Consider the following 20,343-nt stretch of genomic DNA (forward strand, 5'->3'; position numbering starts at 1 on the left):
GGTTAGATGTTCGTTGGCTGCTTGTAGGTTGGCGAGTTGGCTTTGAAACCCTTGTAGTATCTCACTCTGATATGCGTAGGCCGTCTGGAGCTGTGATACTTCTGCTGGATTCATTTCAGGCAAAGTATTCTGTAATGAACTCAGGCTTGGTGGTGGGTTTGAATCCATTTGCAGAAGTTTAATAAATCCAAACCAACAGGCAAAGGGATGGTCAAAAATTCAGGCAAAGGTCAAGGATCAAAATAGACAGTCCAAATGGACAAACAAGGCAATAGTCCAATAAACAGGCAAAAGGTCATAACATGAAGCAGTCGCAATGGCAATGGAGAAACCGCTCAGTAAGGCAGGTAAGACTGGCAATACTTCACAATGTTTTGTTGGAAAGCATGGCTCTTTATAGATAGCAAACAGGAAATGACTGTAGAAGAAAATGGAGTGTGATCAGTATTCAGGTGAGGGCTCCCTCTGGTGGTTGGAGGAAGCAGATGTTACATTTACTCTGTGTGATTTCTGGTGCTGTATTCAACTCATTTTAAATGATAATATCACTTCAACCAAGACTAAACTTTACATGTTAAAAATTTATAGAAATTCTGTAATTGTTTAATCACTACTCAGTCATTTAATTTTTAATTTGTTTGCCTCGGGTCACAAAAGGATAAAATATATTACATTAGCATCATTAAACAATAATAAAAGTAATACATGAGTGCACTATGATCCTATTATAGCTCTGTGTGAGGAATAGACCCAAACGTAAGTCTTTATTGAATGATCTTCATCTCTATCCATGAGCTATGACACAGAGTGGATCAGGAGAAGATTTTCAAGGATTTACAATTCCACTCTCTATGCACTTAAAGCTAGTGTGTGCCATCAAAGAGCACTTCCAATGCAGCATGTTATTGTTTGGACTACTTTTATACTGCTTTTTTACTGCATTTTGCAATATATTATTTTGGTTACATTCATCTGCCTTTTACTTTTTTTAGGTTAGGTTTAGGGATAAGTCTGGGATTAGCAACTCAAAAATATAGATATATATTATTACTACACTGTGTCACTGAATATTTATCGGTTATGTTTTTTATATTGTTAAAAAGTAGTTATGTTTAGTGGTAGGGTTAAGTGATCTAAAGATAAAAATATACAAATGTTTAAAGAATAAGTATATATTTTTTACATTTCTAAAGCTGTATATATGTAAAAATGTTTACATTTTAGATGCTGTCAATACATCCATATTGTACATTTCAGCATCTATCCCAAGATGCAAAAATGTATGTTAAAATAGCTACGAACAATAATGAGATCAGTCTGGTACAGTATGTAACGTAATACAAAATGTGCAGTAGTGCCTACAGCTGGGTCCAAATTCATTCATTTACACTCACATGCGGCATTCACTATGTACTCAATGGTGAGTGAGTGGTTTTGGACATAACATAAGGATGAATATATAAATACATTAATACCTCTGACGCCTATGTTCTCTCATGTGTCTCCTGAGTTCAGCTCTTTTTTCATTTTCTCTTTTCACACTGACAGCTACTCTCTTTGTGTTATGTTCTTGTGCTGACATTTAAGTCATTACAATGGCAACCAGCAGATGTACACTGGATATTGACTGCACTGTCTGAACAAATGGATCAGACTTTATCAGCTGCAAAATGACCGAATGATATTATGAAGTACGTCCTAAAAATTGTTTTTGAAAACAAATCTGATTTAGGTGCAATGTGAACAAAGCCATAGAAATATCTTTCTAGAGCATTAAAAAAAACTGTAAGTTTGTTTTGTTTCTTATGAAAAGTTTTTTTTTTTCATCAATGAAAAACCATACCCCACTTCCTCTGGCTTTTTAATGTCCTCCAGGAGATCTGAACTACAGAAAAAAATAAAATAATTCATGATCAAGCTATTTTTCAGCACTACAATAAACGACTGATGCAAAACATTATAACAATAATAATATAGGACATATTTTGGCATACAGTATATAGGCAATTTTGAACATGCTATTTAGAAGAGTGCATCATAATAGGTGATAACGAGTTACCTGTACATAGGTCAGCATTGCACAATAGCAATGGCTTGGTCACTTAAAGGGAAAGAACCATATCAATACTAATTGACAGCTGACAACCCAAAATCCTTAATCTGTCTTGTTTGCATGCAATTAACCACATGCACTTGCCTACATTAAAGATGGCTACATCAAAGGCCACCAAAACAACAGGGGTTATTTCAACCCAAACATTTTCAATAAGCAGGGACGATGAAGGCACAGGCAAGACTGAGTCACACCTAGGAGCTATTGATGATGCTGACGTGCATCCACGTGGAGACTGTGCATCCACTGGAACGGTAAAATACTCTTGTATCCTCTCAACTGTATCAGTCTCTGAAAAAAAGAAGCTATGCAGCACCTGCACAGGTTGTGCCCTTTCAGAGCATTGCAAATATATCTTGTTCATGTGCGGGACTGCCGTAAATCGGACCAGATGTTTGTCTCTTTTAGTGAACGCTTACCAAGGTTTGGCAAGGTTTGACCATTACCTAACAGAGGCCCTCCCAGAGTGCAACAGTGCCAGCCCACTTATTCTGGTCATGGGTCATGGAGGCAATCATGCAGACCTACGAAGTGTGTTGCGTTGCAGCGAAGCCACATAAGGAGATTAATCAGTATAACCACGGATAAATGTGTCCATATGTGGTAAAGATAATTATGCTGTTTTATTCCTGTCATTTTCTGTTTGCCCTAATATGGTGTTTGGGTCCTGTGCTACTTCCCGCGAGACTTCAGTCACGTGCATTCACGTGAAGTAAACAAGGATATAAAAGAAGCTGGTAAAGCGGCAAGAAGGAAGTGGTGTTTTACATTCACGAGTGTTATTGGATATACATACGTTCTAAGGATTACTGTTTCGCGCATTCGAGTTGGAGGATAGAGGACTCTATTTGTCTCTTTGTGGAGTTTTCTACCATATTGAATTACTTACCAGAGAGGAACATTCAACATCGCGCTGGTTGGATTTTGCGCTCCCGGGACATTAACTGTCATTACGGTGAGACCGAAACAATCTCACCTTGTATATATTGTGCACTGGAACTTTGGAAAGCTTCACACTCACACACACATGCACACTTGCACTTTGTGTACGGTATTGGTAATTGTTGTGATCACTGTTTGTTTATTGGTATTTACATGTTTAATACACTTTGGGTTTTTCGTACTGCTTGTGTCTGGTCTTTTTCATTGTACGTTTTAACATTCATTCACAGTAATAAAGATAAGTCCCTTAATTCTTGTGTAGCTACGCTAGTGAAGCGGAACGTTACAGTGTGCCTTGCTCACTTGGTATTTGAACCCATTCAACGAGGAGCATTGTGTCCTCGTGGGTCTGGTCTAAGTGCGTGGCTGGATCATCGCCTCACACTTTCATCATATTTTATAACTTGGACGTGTCTCCTCTTGCTTCACAAGTGCTAGCTTGAAAGTAAGGGAAGGGGGCGTCTCGGTTATGTATATAACCCTGGTTTCCTGAAAAAGGGAACGAGGTGCTACGTAGCTGAGTGAAAATAACGGATTTCATGCTGCCAGGGATGTATTATTCTCCCTTCAGCAGAAAAATCTAACGAAATGGCACGGAGCATGCTCAAGGAGGCAGAGCTTGAGCGCCATCTGCTAATGAATAAGCATGATTCTATAAAGGCTTCAGTATTCATTACACCTGATGGTGTTCCCATAGTGTCAGCTACTGAAACAGCGTCTTGTTCCCTTATTCATGCAACCAGTTATATATACATAATGACCCAGACTTTTTCAACATATTGCAGATGATGATTGCCCCAGACTAGGATAAAAGAATCACTTCTCCCTCAAACATTGGACAGGGTCATAGATAACGGGGTGTAACTTAACTTCTCTGGTTAGTTTGAAAGAAAGGCTGTGCAATGGCGAAATAGGGACAAGAATCACCTGTTCAATACAAAATCAGTGAGGGGCTCTCTCAGGTGGAAGTGACTAATGAGCCAAATGTCTGAGACCGAACGCATAATAATAAAACAAAATCTTGGGTAGGCCTAGCCCACCTTTGTCAATCGGCCTATGCAGCTTACTGAAATGTAATCTGGGACGTTTACCATTCCAAATGAAGGACTTCGCAATGCTATCAAATTGCTTGAAATAAGAGTGGTGGACATCTACAGGGAGAGATTACAGCAGGTAGTTGAATTTTGGAATACAATTCATTTTAATAACATTAACCTTCCCAATCATAAATAAATGTAATGAAGCCCACCTATCCACATCGCTCAAAAACCTTTTTACTAAAGGGTTAAAATTGACTATAAATAAATCACACATTTGCTGGGAATAAAATGCCCAAATACTTAATGCCCTGTTTGGGCCACTGGAATGCGCCCGGCTGAAAAGCCATTACCAGGCAGTACGCTGTCAGAGCCAAAGCTTCAGATTTAGACCAATTCTGTATCCTGAGAACTTAGAAAAGAAATTAATAATTCTGTGGAGGCAAGGCATAGATCTAGTAGGGTCAGAGACTAATAATAAAATATCATCTGCGTAAAACAAAGGTTTATGCGCCACACCTCCCGCCACCACCCCTGGAAAATCATCTTCCTTTCTTATTGCAGCTGCTAATGGTTCCAGGGCAAGACAGAACAATAATGGGGAAAAAGGGCAAACCTACCGGGTGCCCCTATCCAAAGTAAAATACATACTGTAGTATTTAAACATAGTTGTTAAAAAGGGCATCCACAATGGGCAATTAGGCAAAGAAATGTGTGATGCAGCAGTTTCCTTCAGGTTCCAAGCACGTTTAAATTTTACGGGGCAACATGAATGGTGTAGTTCCAAAAATGTACTGTGATAAACCCTTTGGCCTTTAGTTTCATGAGAAAATTATTGGAACCAAATTAACCGGTTATAACCGGTTACCAGCATTTCAAAATAACGTTTTCACTCCGGAACAATTGAAAATCACCTTTTTCCGGTTTTCGGTTACATTCTGCCAAAAATTTTGTTTGTTTTCGGTTTTTGTTCCTTGAACTGTTTTTAGTCCCTGATTATTATTATATATAGATATATTTTAATATATATTAATTATTATAATAATTCCTATCATGCAAAACTTTTTGATTTCTCAATTTCTTCATTTAATTATCTATTATTTTCATGTAAAATAAATAAAATAATTGGTAAAAGAAACCATTTGTAATGGCATATATTATTATGCAACAATCTAGGGTGACCATATGTCCTATTTTTTGGACCTGAACAAAGCGAACAAATATTTGTAGCGCAGCCTATGTATTTGACCTGTAAAGCTGCACTTGCATGTCAATGGCAAAAAAAATCTGAAAATACAATGAACAAGGACACAGGTGAGGGGAGAAACAAGCACTGAGTCTCTGTTCACATATTATCCATACTAAATATTATGTGAAAAGCACAAAATGTCAGCCCAAGGAGAGTTTGTCATAATAATGTGATCTTTAGGGAAGAAGGTTACACCTGGCCACATCAGGAGGACTAAAAAGTGTGTAGTATAAAAATTTTTTTATTTATGGTGTCTGATCTTTCTTGTTTTTATTTTGCTGTATTTTATTTTATGGCCATTATTAACTGTATTCATGTTACAATTCATTAAATACATTAAATGAACTTTTTCAAAAGGGTAGCTTGACTGTAGCTTAACTAATTTAAATAATGAGTAGCTTGTTGCTTGTCAAGCTACAGTTTCAAAGTAGCTTCCCCAACACTGACAGAAACTTTAATTTTCCACAGGAGGTTTCTTATCCAGGTACTGACAAGGGTCAACTCTGCTTTCTTTAGTGGGAAACCAACAAAGAGCTGCAAGTTGATAAGCTGCTAACAGCTTGCTTCGAGGCAACAAGGCAGCCACCTTCCGTTTTGGACTGAAGGAGTCTCTGTATTGCAGTTAGGTGAACACATTCTCCACATTTTGATGGCTTTATCCTCTTCATTAGAGATAGAGACACCAAACCCGTCAAAAATTTACAACACAAATATTGGAAGTGAAATTTTGTGTAACTGATTCCAATTATTCTCTAAATCATTACAAATGTAAAAATCACAAAGCACGAAAAACAGATCTGTGATTATTAATATTCAGAAATATCTTACTCGTCATGGAGTTCAAGACTTTCAATAGGAATGGTCTCTTCAAAGACCCTGTGGGGAAATAAGGACACATAAAATGAGTTCACAAATGTAAAATTGAATAAATCCACCTTAAAAAATATTTAATGTGATGTCAGTGTACCTTAATCAAACTGATCCTAAATTAAAGAAATAACATGTCTGCATTTATGCAAGCTGAGTTCAGCAATACTTTCAGCACTGAATTTAACTTACTCTTTATCAATGGAGAAGCATGTGACAGCTCCCACAGCTGTGCAAGTTGCTGTCCTATGAATCTCTCTTGATTACACAAAAGAATAGGTGGTTAACTTTCAACATCGACCAACATTCAAAAATGATTTTGACAACAAAATTCAAATTTCCTGCTGAAAATAATAAACAGCCTAAGCTGGTTTACTGGTGTTAACTGGTTTAAGATGGTCTAACTGGTCTCCCAGCCTGGTGAAGATGGTCTTCAGCTGGTTGACAAGCTGGTCTCCCAGCCTGACCAGCTAAGAACTGCCCAAAACCTTTCTAAAACCATCAAAACAGATCAGCCTGACCAGGCAGGGAGACCAGCAAACCAGCTTGAGCTTTTTTTCCTCCATTTATTTAATTTTTTTTCAGCAGGAGTGTGGGCTATTTAAGGCTAAATTATCAGTGTTGGGTAAGTCACTCAGAAAATTCACTACAGATTACAAATTCCTACTCTAAAATTGTAATCAGATTACTGACTTTGCTAATTACGTCATCAAAACATAATCACATTACTTATTACGTTTAAGTTACTTTATAAAACACTTCACAGAAAAGCTCACAAAAATGCAAACAGTTGTATAAATGAACATAATTCATGTTTTAAATATATTTACATATATGTATTATTTTAGAAATATGTGTAAGCCAAGTAATTACAAGTAATTAACTGATGAAAGTCAGTAACTATAATCTAATTACAAGAATTTGAAATGTAATGCACTACACTACTTTTGTACCAAAAAAGTAATTGGATTACTGTAATTAATTACTTTGTAATTACATTACACCCAACAATGTAATTTATTTACAGAGGTGTCTGGAAAACTGTCTTTTAAAAACATCTAAAATAATCCAGTTGAACAATTTTATATATATATATATATATATATATATATATATATATATATATATATATATATATATATATATATATATATATGACATTCCATGAGCACTGATGGTCTGACACCATCAGCATTTGGACGCTTCACTGTGTGTATCATGCCGTTCTAAACTAAAGTGTAAGAGCAGTGCAGATGGGGGGGCAGTGGTGGCTCAGCGGTTAAGGCTCTGGGTTACTGATCAGAAGGTCAGAGGTTCAAGCCCCAGTACCACCAAGATGCCACTGTTGGGCCCTTGAGCAAGGCCCTTGACCCTTTCTGCTCCAGGGGCACCGTATCATGGCTGACCCTGCACTCTGACCCCAGCCTAGCTGGGATATGTGAAAAAGAAGAATTTCACTGTATATGTGCAAATGTATAATGTGTGATAAATAAAGAAGATTATGATTATTATGAGATGTGTTGAGAGCTACTGTTTGTCTTTTTTTGTGTGTGACATTACATATGTTAGCCAGCAGGTGGTGGCAAAAGATCATTTTTTTGTGTAATATGAGCCAGTTAGGTGACGTGAAGTGAATGGCTTCAGCCAGTGTTTACATACAACACTATATGATTGCTTCTATTAAAACTACTAAAGCTAGGAAACAGCTTTAAACGGCTTTAAACGAACAACTTCAGCATTACGGCTCATCACAGCTGAGAGAAACAACAGACTGATTAATTACATAAACTGAAGGCGCTTACCTCTTATCGGACTTTCCACATTGGAGCGGACACGCTGTTTAAAATGGAGGACATTGCGGTTTCTATAGTGAAAGACTCTTGCGCACCGGCTACCGCGAAATAGGTAGAATTACCAACGCTTGGACAGCTATTTTTCCATTGAGAAAGTTGATCTTCAGAAAGCTGACAGCAACTCTGCTTGGGAGTGGCAACAGGTGATCGCACACGCTGGCTCTCTCTCTCTCTCACACACACACACACACATACACATACATCCATTCATCCTTGTTTATCCAATAACTTGTTAGAAACAGCACAAGCCCTAATACTATTTCTGAAGTGACATTTTTTAATTACTAAGGTTAGCTTGGACGCATCATTTGGTTTGAACCAGCAATGGCAGATTCTGATCCGTCGCATAATAAAGTAGTTCCATGCACAAATGCGTTTTTATGATCGTACTTAGTTTTATCTCATTTTTTTATTATTTACTTTTTCATTGAACTGTTGTTTATAAGCAATATCACACTCGCAAGCGTGCTATATGGCCCTAAATCAGCACTGCTGTGATTACCTACAGCACTCGGCCTGCAGCCGAATCACAGCAGTGCTGATGTAGGGCCATATCGCACTCTTGCTTGTGTGATATTGCTTATATATATATATATATATACACACACACACACACACACACAGTATGTATATACCTATACTGTATATACCTTTGTTTATGCTGTTATGGACCTCAGCCAGGGTTTTTTCAAATGATATTCGGTGCTGGCTTACATACATGTTCATCCATACGTGCAAAGTTGGTTTATTACATAATTGCAATCAGTTAATATTTAATGTAATTATTTAGTTGCATATCATGTATAAATTGGATATACTAGTAATGTTGAATCATATAATTATCTGAAACATTTTGAATCTGACATTTTTTACTTCAAGATGCCATTGTAATTTAAACTAAACTTAATTTAAGTAATACATTATTTCTATAGGGCTGGTTATAACATTATGATGGTACATGAATATAAGACCTTAGTGTGGCATCACCTTCCCATGTCTGTCTTCTGTTTCGTTGTCTGTCTTTGTGTGAGTACACGGTTTTGGTTGTATTCCCTGCCGTGCGCTCTTCGGTCTGTCTTGTTTCATGTCGGGAGCACGGTGTCTGGATCCTGACTTCCTGTCTGGTTCAGTTTCGGTCTGTGTCAGGATCCGGACACTCGTGCTCCATGTCTGTCTGTTATTGACGTGAGTGCATCACGCTTATGTCATCTTGGCAGCATGCATTCGCATCAATAGTTTGTCTGTCTCTCGCGAACAATGGTGCGCCTTGCTTCGCGCTCACGTTGCGTGCCTGGGTCGCGAGATGTCTTCATGTCGTGCTGTGGTTCGGTCACTTCGGCCTAAGGTGTCTGGTGTATGTGTGGTCAAACTCTCGCACAGGTGTCCTGTCTTGTTTTTGTCAACTCGCGATGTACGCTCAGGTTTATGAATGTGTGGCATCACTTTGTTTGGTGTTGCTACGCATTCTCTCATCTTGTTTGTCGGTTGGCATGGGCGTATATTTCCTTATCGTCTTGGTGATGTGCGCTCATGCCATTCGGGTGTTTTGTTGTCTTGTGAGAACACATGGCTTTGTTTTGTTTCTGTATTGCTGCATCTCTCTGTCTTAAGTCATACCCCGCCTCTTTGTTTGCTTATTATTAGTTCATTTGCCTCACCTGTCCCGTTAACCCATTTGATTGCTCTCCCTATTTTAGCCTCCTCGTGTGTGCTGTCCAGTGCCAGTTCGTCTTGTTTCCAGTCTTGTATGCTTGGTTTCCGGATGGTCTTTTCTGTATGTTGGCGGTGTTTAATCTGCCGTTTCATCCCTGTTCCTGTTCTCGGTCTGGTCGGTCCTGTTCTCAGTTTCCCTCTGCCCCAGCTCTGGATTGTTCATTTTCCCCTACGGGGTTCTTTGTGTTTGGTTTTGTTTCCCCTCCTTGTGGGAGTTTTATGTTGGATTATTTTTGTATTAAATAAACCTTAATTTTTTTACTCTGCATTTGGGTCCTGAGCCTCTCTGAACCATGACATACTGAGGTGAGACTGTGTTTTAGTGAAATTGTTTGTTCCTACATCTTAACAGATGTTAATTCTTTTCATCAGGCTCTTACCGATTTAAGTAATCTATGAATATATGAAGGCAAACATGGTCATGTTTTATCAATTAAAACCTCATTAGAACTGAAAATATATTACGCAGGAAAACTTTGCTCATTTCTTTATAATTCTTGGAGGTCCAGATTTTAAAGCCTTTTAATCTACATTCTGTTTGCCCTCATGTTTACAATAGTTCTTCCATTTGTAATATCATGCACAGGTAAGACCATGGATGCCTGGTAATGAATAAAATAAAACAGCCTAATAGTAAAATAGCCTATAATTTAACTCTCATAGATTCTCCCTGAGTGATAATTTAGTGCTAAATTCTAGTAAGGGTGATGATGTGTACTTTTAAAAACCCCTTATTTTTATGCAGTGTTGTAGCTGTTTTCCATATCAGTGCTGTTCATAATTTCTGGGTTGTCTAGCAATTTGAGAGTTTTGACTTCCTTTTATAGCCCTTTAAAGTTTAAAAAAAAGAAAGAAAAGAATTCCGCAGAATTTAAATGGGTCACAATTTTTGTGGTCTAGGACGAGATCTTGAGAGAAGCTTGACCGAGTCTTGCAAGTATTCCCTCTGAATCCTGGTTGATGCACGAGCACCTGTGTGTTCCAGAGATCACGCAAAGCATCGGAGGGAGTGATGCACGTTTCTGATAAGAAGCATTTTTAGCGCTTATGAAGCATTAAATCCAAGATAAATAATCTTTAATTTGCTTTTGATTGGGCAGCCGCTGAACAGTTGTGCTCACTTTTGAAAAATAATTGTTAAATTTGTCACTAAGTAACATTGACTATGGTTACCGTATAAGTGCCAGTTCTCCAAAGTGCTCCCCCTCACCCATCTTACGAATGATTTTCTGCTGTCCACTAACATTTTTGGTCACTAATACCTGATGGGAAACAGACAAAATCATGACAAGTTTTAACCCTCATGTTTTGACATTTTTGTCTGATAAGCCCTGCTTTTATGTATAAAACTGGTATCCAACATCTGAAAGGAATAGAACTTTGTGACTTTTCCTCTTTTTACTATCTAAACTTTTTTGGAAAACCACCTAAAATATTTACTCTCTTTGTATTCCCTGACAAATTTGTCCAACCAAAGAAATGAATAGGGAAAGAGTGGTTGAGACTACAATATAGAGCCAAAATGCTCTTCACACACAGATATTAATTATTGAGACTATAACACTGCCATAGTGCAGAACACCCACAACTACAACCATCACACAAACACACACAGAGATGCAGACAAGAATGATTGGAAATGAATGGGTTAGACAATAATACAGTCACAATGCAGGACACACACACACACTTCCAGAACTTTACAAAGTTGACCCTTCCATATAAAACACTGCATCTTTTTGTAATGGAAACACTTGTATTCCTTTGCAAAAAATTTCACACAGCTCTGAGTTTATTGAAAGATGCTTGCAAAAGCCGCTAATAGCAGGTAGATGACAAAATACTTATTCTAAGGCCCCATTTACACCTTGCATCGCTATTGGATAGCACTTCACCACAATAAATGACAAGTTTAAATGCACCCAAGATGCATTGTGATCAGATCGAGATCACAGCAACCACATTCAGAGGTGGTTATGGACAGATTCTGACCACATTCAAAGGTGTAAATGCAAATGCATTTTTGTTACATGGTTACAACTTTTTGTAAGTATTTATGTGATGAGGTTACGCTACAGTCATCCATTGTTAAAGTGCTGTGCTGCTGTTTCTTGCCTTTATCTGTTATTCTGCCATTGCAATGTGTAGAACACAACCATCTTGCAATATTGTCACAGGAACAATGAACAATATCCTATGAACTATTTCATTGGAATACACTCGGAATATCTCTTTGGTATCCTCGAATCCCCACTTGCTTGCGTCTCTCTTACAATGTGCCGAACGCAAGATGAACATTACATTTGCTTCAGCAATGGCCGCCAAAAAAATTCTCGAAGGTAAACCCCTTACTGTCAAAGTGATGGAAAGTATTTGAGTTATCTATTAATGTTTTAAAAATTTGCTAAAAGACTGAGAATTTCAGTTACCACAGCCTCTGATGTAATATATAAGTAGCATTTTTCCATTTTGCGCAGGTAATTTTGTCGGGATCTCTATCCGATCACAGTGGAGACGCATTTGACTGCAAGGTGTAAATGCAATCCAGACCAAGAATATTCAGATACTATCTAGATATGAAATGCACATTATTGCAAGGTGTAAACGGGGCCTAATGAATGACACATAGCAGCTTTTTAATAAAAAAAATACTTTGCATTCATTAAAGTTGAGGTGCTAAATGTGCTAATTTTATTTAAAAAAAAATGAATGGTTTCATTCGAGTTTAATGAGGTATAAATACCAAAGTCCACCCCCTGAAAATGCAAAAATTGTTAAATACCTGTGCAATAAGTTAGTTCAGACGTAACAAACAAAACGTGTCAATAACTTGTTACATGTACTGGAAAAAAGGTGTTAACACTAACATGTTACAAACATGACTGGAACATGAAGTGTGGTACCCCAATATGAACAAGCCACAATGGTACAAATAAAGATTTTAAAATGTAATTTATTTCTAAACAGCTCACTCTGTGGTTAATAGTGTTTCTAGTGACAATGTAAAAAAACATGAAAAGTAACTCATTTTAATATCTGTTGCACTGAATAGTTTAGGGAAATGCATACAAATACTTCTATGATTATTGATTATTATGATGCTTTTAAAATTCTTGTGATATTTATTGTGTATGAGACTGATGTGTGCATTTCTCTAAAATATATTTGAAATATTAATTTTGGTGGGATTTTTATATAAATGGTTTCTTAATGTTTCTAAGTACAGTGGTATCTTCAATTGGTAAATGGATCAAACAATAAATGTTATTCATGTTTTTTTTTTTTTATGTTTCTTATGCTCCAAACAATATAAATATTAAAAAACCTTAAATGCCAAAATTATTTTTGCTAGGTCTCAGGATAAAACTAAACAGCCATATGAATGTTGGGTTATTAGGGGACAGTTTAGTAATTTATAGATGTTTAAATGTTTTTTTCTTTTACCTCTCCTTTGAGGATGATATAAAAAGTATTGCCCTCTGCTCCTTCTCGGACAATTACATCTTTTTTCTGAAACTTCACCTTACAGGGTGAACATACAAACATAGACAAAACATTACAAGGAATGAATCCAAGAACAGTTATTACGCAGACATTTACATTAACAAACGCTTTACTCTAGTATAGACATGAGTAAAATCGCACTGACCTCTTCCATGGAGTCAATGATCTTGGAAAGTTGGATATCGTTCAGGGCCTTCAGAGTGCGAGCTCTGATTGAAACAACAATAATGCAGCTGTAATACATATGCAAACAATATACATACAGTGATGTAGTTATCCAAAGTGCACATGATGCAAAACTTTTAGGTGCAAATTCACACTATTATTGAATTGATATTATTTGCTTGGAAAGCACCAAGCAAACACAAAAACATTGTAAAATATATATATTTTTTTTAGGTTATAAAAAGGTTATGTTTTATCCGACAGACTTAATACAACAGATGGCAGCTTTTTTTTCTCTCTCTCTCTCTCATTATAAATGTATTTTCACAACATTGCAGGAATGTCTTTTCCTTGCAACATTTTAGGGACCTACTTTCCACATCCAACCTGGTACAAGACATGCTGTCGTCAAAGATGTATTTGCAATGTTATCTTCCAAAGCAAAGTTTTTACCAAGAACACAAACAGTACTAGTGAGATCAGATATGTGACTAAAGTGGTGCCTTTTTATATTTTTTCATAATATTTTTGCAGAATTCAAACTGTCATAGGCTATATCAGCACACAAAACACATTTACTTACTCATTTTGTTATTCACAACATATAGATAGGAAACTTTGCCTTAACACTTCTGCACTGATAAATATATGTAGGGGTGACTGCTACTGATTTTAACACAAGTGAGTTGTCACAAGATCTTCCATATACCTTAGTACTATAAGATCTGGAGTCAAATGTCCAACTGCATAAATATGTGTTCCCTTTCAAGAAGTTAACAGTATGGGAGTACCTCTCAGGGTGTGGTGACCATGAAACCCTATACCATCATGTCATTTTGATTTGCTGGTGAAGCTTGAAGCTCTGCCTATGCTGATGTCATAATGAGCATATAAGCCAGAGCCTAGCTTCACACCATCAGAATTTCCTCTTTTAGGGCAGCATAGACATCTCGCTTGCCTCTGAAACACTTAACCAGTGCTTCGTTGTTTGTTTTGCACCCGGTCAGCAGGAACGAGTTCCACACTTCTCTCTGTGTGCATCAGCAAAGAAGCATCTCTTCAAAAACTTTTCTGGGTTTGAAGTGTTTACATTGCACTCCTAAAAATGGATATTGAAGAAAACTAAAAGAGCCTCTTGCAGAAAAGCACGCCTTTTTCAAGACGGCAGTGTTTGCAAGTATTTTCCATTTGTGAGTGATACATTCTTCTATTCAAGCACTCTTTTCTGACAGTGCTTATTGAGGCTGATTGTGTTCAATGTGAGCATATGAAACACATGACGCTTGGCTCTAGCAGCTTGCTTTCGTTCTGAAAGCCGAAGCCGCTCCCCTCTCCTCCCACTGGCTTTTCTGCAGCTTCCGAGTTTCCGTATGAGTGAGAAGCGTGAGGAAGGGATATAGAACACGAAGATTATAGGAGGGTTTTTTTTTTTTTTTGCAAGCTCAAGTCTTGCGTGCCTCTATTTTCAGCTTCACCTGAAAATGTTGATCTATGCCCCACAATCGGCAGGCATGATACGTGCATGTTAGGTGGCGCCGCGGAGATGAAGGGGATGCTATATCACGGGGATCTAATTAGTGAGACAAGTATGCACTCTGGTGAGGCACTTACCATTTTTTTCCCTGAGGGTGGGAAATGGGACAAAAAGACACCCCTGGCTAAAATTATCAGAAATTCAGTTATTGTTTCCCTGCCATTGTGAGCCCGGAACAAGAGTGTGACATATCCACAGTAAAACAGGATGGGTAGCCCTGTTTTAACTGTTGTTGAAGCCATGCCAGAAGATGGCTGTCACATAGACATAGATGGTTGTGTCATAGAGACACAGATTTTAGGTGTCGCCTAAGCAGCAATCTCGCTGTTGCAATCCGGAGTTTGTGGCATGACAGGTCATTTTGATGCCTGTTTTTACCGTGTTGATGCCATGCCAGAGAACTGCCATATCAGAACACAAACTTAGACCTCGTTGCAAAACATGTATGCTGGGTTTTTTTACGCAGGACAATGCTCTCACTTTCCCTGCCGCCGTATGCCGGGAACAAGAAAGATATTTCAGTGTTTGCTGTTGAAGGTATGCCAGAAGTCTGCCATGCTCCAACACGACTGACAGACCTTGTAGCCGCTGCACAAGGCACAAACATGTTCACAAAAGTGAGTGAAAATTCAGTTGCACTGAGCCACCACCCACCACTGGGTGGGCGACCACACAATGAGCACAGTCAAACACAACTATGTGCTTTGATTTGTAAGACGACCACCTAAACCCAATTGCATTCTGGCCTCCAACGTAGGGTGCGGGACTCACCTTTTTTACACTGAGAGGTAAAATACCTCTCGCCAAAGATACAATAGAGGATGTACCGGCGTGCCCGGCACAGAATGGCTTTAACAGCCATTAATTTTCTGGTCGCCAAGTAGGACAGTGGGCTGTATATATACTGGATTTGAGGTGCTTGAATTGGACACTTATAAGTCTCCATTAAAAGTGGTTACTCAGAGACAGGCTTTGTCTCATGTCTGTCCACTGGACTGTTTTTTGTCAAGCGAATTGCAGATGCATATGTGCAGATACCCTTCACTGCAGGCCATTCTTGAGATTTGCCTTCAACGGGACTGTATTCCAGTCCAAGTTCCTACCCTTCAGGTTGTCCTTGGCCCTTCACACATGTATGAAATATGCCAATGTGGCACTTGCTCTGCTATGGCCGAGTGGCATCCGTGTTACCTCAACTAGTGGTTGTTGATAGCTCAATCGTAGGTACAAGCATGCAAGCACAGCAAACTGTTGGAAGCAGACTGGGGCCTCAATGACAGCTGGACAAAGAACATGTGAGTGGCCAGTCAGCAAGTTTCCTTCTTAGGACTGAAACTCGACTTTGTAACCATGTCGGCACCTGATCCACAAATTTGTTCATACCATTCTCCTATACTAGACAAGTGTCAAGCTGCGGAGAACCCCGCTGTCACCTTGCTAGGCTTGCTACCTTATCATGCTTGGCAACATGGTCACCTGCGCCTCCTGGTGACGTATCACTGTTTAAGCCACACTAGCTAGTGGAGGAGAGCCGGGTTTGTCAGAAAGATGTGGCATTGCCAAGATGGTCAGATGCCCTATACAACTGGCATCCAGCATTTGGCACCTGGAAAGGTGCACAAACTGTGTGGCCAGTTTTATGCTGCAACCCCCCAATGTTCAAGCCAAATCTATGCCCTTGTTTGTGGCACATAAATTGCCCGAAACTGCTTGTAGTCCTTTTGGCTCTGAGAGCCTTTTGGTCAGACATCAAATTTCATGTACTGACCTGTTTGGACAGCACTGCAGTTGTGGCATATAAAAACTGGAAAGGACCCAATGTTAACTTGGTGATCTGATTTCTCCTCTGGAGCGAGTCATGTCTCCTATCAATACATGCGACATAGGTCCCCTGCCACCTAAACAGCAGGGTGCTAGAACAGGGGAATGGAGACTTCACCCTCAATCAGTTCAGAGGAATTTGGAGACCCCGCATTGTCACCTCTGGTACTCCATTACAGCGCAATCTCCACTAGGTTTGGACGCCTTAACTCCCAGATGGCCAAATATGCATTTCCCCCATTCGTTTGTTACGTAGAGTACTATGTAAGATACGAGAGGACAAGGAAACAGTGATACTTATTACACCAAAATGGCCCAACAGCCACTGGTTTAGAGTTAGAGCTTAGAGTTTGGAACAGGCCTATCAAAGGTCAATCTCAAACCCAGAGAGGGTTATGTGCCTAAAGTACTGTAAACCTCCTTTAGGACTAATGCAGGCATTCTGTCCTCCTCCCCTTGAGTTGGACGAGACTAAGAGACTGCATACACTCTGCCCTGTGAGGGCATTGAGCATATATATTGATCGGACAATTCAATTCAGGGTATCAGAACAATTCTTTTATTTATTTTTTTTTTAGTTTTTTTGTTTGGAGTGATTGGCTGTCTCCAACCAAAGAATTCCCCACTGGGTCTTGGATGCTACAGTGCTTGCAAATTATTCACAAGGCATACAATGTCCCATGGTCATAAAAGCTCATTCTACCAGGATTATGGCCTCCTCCGGGGCATGGGCAAAGGGTGTGTCTCTAGAAGACATACTGTACTATATCTGGCTGCAGGCTGGCACTAACACATTTTCCAGGTTTTAAAACCTGCATGTATCTTCCCTCTCTTCCCAGATCTTTACAGAAGAAGAAGGTTGATCATTGACCAGTTGTTTAGTGTTGGTGTTCGATCAAAAAACTTTGGTCTCTCCATCCCCACTGCTGCGAATGAGAGCATGTGCGCAATGTTTCAAAACCCTGTTGACTAGTGCCATTGTGCAAAAGCCCTTGGCAAGATGATTGCTCTGCCTCCCTCCTTGCTAACCAGGAAGATTTACTGAGAAATTGCTCTACTAGCTGGCATGACTAGTGTCACTGTCTTGGCATTGAGCTGTTGGTTTATTGTCCCCGCTTTCCCTCCTATTTCTCAATATGAAGGGGTGGCAGCAGCAATGTTTTTGACTACACTGTAAAGGCTAACAGTCACTGCAAATCAGTGCTATATTGTTGTAGTATATGCTCCCATACGGTTACCTTTTTGAAAGGGAACCAATGTTACGTGAGTAACCGAAACGATAATCACCATTTACTTTAGTTAAAAAAAATTTTTTTTAAAGAAAAACCATAAGACAAATAACGTTCCATAAATGTTGTAATTTGGCCTGGTTCTATTTTGCCATTTTCATGACATATTTTAAACATCTTCACATTTTTACACCGAAATAAATCATTGTAATCTGGTCTGGTTGTTTTTTTGTATTTTCATCACGTATTTTATAAGTCATTCAAACATACGATTTATGTTGTTTTGACACCAAAATAAAACCCACAAAAGTTGCAGTTTGGTCTGGTTTTATTTTTTGTATTAAAAACACGTTATATTTACATTTTGTGGCTACCTAAAAAAACATACCAGGTTGGTACTTTTACAACATTGTTAAAATGTTTTATATTGGTTATGTTATTCAGGTATCTTTTCAGAAACAGAATAAGAATCAGAATGAGCTTTATTGCCAAGTATGCTTACACATACAAGGAATTTGTCTTGGTGATAGGAGATTCCAGTGTACAACAATACAAAACAATACAAAGACAGCAGCAAGACATATATAATAATAAAAAATACAAAATAATTATACACATACGTACAGACACTCACATACATGCATACACACATACACATGGGTAGTGCAAATCTAATACAATCTGTTATGTACAGTGTAAATACAAATCTGTTATGTACAGTGCAAATGTTTTTTTTTTTTTGTTTTTTTTTTTCAGAGGAATGAAATGGCAGAAGAGGTTGGATAAATATAAGAAAGAATAAACTGTGTATTGCACATAGTTATTGCTCAATGGGGCAATTTAACTGTTCATGAGATGGATAGCCTGAGGGAAAAACTGTTCCTGTGCCTGACGGTTCTGGTGCTCAGAGCTCTGAAGCGTCGGCCAGAATGCAACAGTTCAAAAAGGTAGTGGGCAGGGTGAGTGGGGTCCAGAGTGATTTTTCCAGCCTTTTTCCTCACTCTGGAAGTGTATAGTTCTTGAAGGGGGGGCAGGGGGCAACCAATAATCCTCTCAGCAGTCTGAACTGTCCTTTGTAGTCTTCTGATGTCTGATTTCGTAGCTGAACCAAACCAGACAGTTATTGAAGTGCAGAGGACAGACTCAATGACTGCTGAGTAGAACTGGATCAGCAGCGCCTGTGGCAGGTTGAATTTCCTCAGCTGGCAAAGGAAGTACAACCTCTGCTGGGCCTTTTTCACATTGGAGTCAATGTGGGTCTCCCACTTCAGGTCCTGTGAGATGGTAGTGCCCAGGAACCTAAATGACTCCACTGCTGCCACAGTGCTGTTTAGAATGGTGAGGGGGGTCAGTGTTGGGGTGTTCCTCCTAAAGTCCACAATCATCTCCACCGTTTTAAGCGTGTTCAACTCAAGGTTGTTTTGACTGCACCAGACAGCCAGCTGTTCAACCTCCCTTCTGTATGCAGACTCATCGTCATCTCGGATGAGGCCGATGACAGTGGTGTCATCTGCAAACTTCAGGAGCTTGACAGAGGGGTCCTTGGCGATGCAGTCATTAGTGTAGAGGGAGAAGAGTAGTGGGGAGAGCACACATCCCTGGGGGGCACCAGTGCTGATTGTACAGGTGCTAGAAGTGAGTTTCCTCTGTCTCACAAGCTGCTGTCTGTCCGTCAGGAAGCTGGTAATCCACTGACAGATAGACATGGGAACAGAGAGTTGGTGTAATTTATTCTGGAGTATAGCTGGGATGATGGTTTTGAAAGCCGAACTGAAGTCCACAAAAAGGATCCTTGCATATGTCCCTGGTCTGTCCAGATGTTGCAGGATATGATGCAATCCCATGTTAACTGCATTATCCACAGACCTGTTTGCTCGATAAACAAATTGAAGGGGATCTATAAAGGGTCCAGTGATGTTCTTCAGGTGGGCCAACACCAGTCTCTCAAATGATTTCATGACCACAGACGTCAGGGCGACAGGTCTGTAGTCATTAAGTCCTGTGATTCAAGGATGTTTTTAAAATGTACTGCAACATTACCTAACTGCAACCAAAATGCAACGTTGTGAAATGTTGTACATACAGTATATACTGCATATATTTATTTACTGTATACATACTGTATATTGCTGCTCACTAATTGCAGCACAATTTGCAGCACAAAAAACACCACAAAAATCTTATTATACAGAATAAAAATACAATCATCTGCACAAAACCATGTCTTGTTTTTTATTTTATTTTATTTTTTATCACTAGCGAACTACCATGAAGCTTTCCATAAGAAAGGACCTATAACTTCCATTAGACAAACTG

At 38.9% G+C, this 20,343-nt stretch overlaps 1 protein-coding gene across 3 annotated transcripts in view; it reads right to left on the bottom strand.

Annotated features, from left to right (window-relative positions):
- The window catches only part of prkg3 (protein kinase cGMP-dependent 3), a 131,768-nt gene that overhangs the window by 50,868 nt on the left and 60,557 nt on the right, over positions 1 to 20,343 (bottom strand). For all 3 annotated transcript variants that reach the window (XM_051654762.1, XM_051654761.1, XM_051654760.1), the window contains 6 exons: positions 13,424 to 13,487; positions 13,219 to 13,296; positions 10,948 to 11,036; positions 6,401 to 6,466; positions 6,170 to 6,217; positions 1,844 to 1,885 (listed from right to left, as the gene is read on the bottom strand). In XM_051654762.1, coding sequence (XP_051510722.1) covers positions 1,844 to 1,885; positions 6,170 to 6,217; positions 6,401 to 6,466; positions 10,948 to 11,036; positions 13,219 to 13,296; positions 13,424 to 13,487 — 387 coding nt within the window. The remainder of the gene's footprint in view (positions 1 to 1,843; positions 1,886 to 6,169; positions 6,218 to 6,400; positions 6,467 to 10,947; positions 11,037 to 13,218; positions 13,297 to 13,423; positions 13,488 to 20,343) is intronic.

Source organism: Myxocyprinus asiaticus, chromosome 25 (assembly GCF_019703515.2).
Source record: "Myxocyprinus asiaticus isolate MX2 ecotype Aquarium Trade chromosome 25, UBuf_Myxa_2, whole genome shotgun sequence".
Taxonomy (NCBI): Eukaryota; Metazoa; Chordata; class Actinopteri; order Cypriniformes; family Catostomidae; genus Myxocyprinus; species Myxocyprinus asiaticus.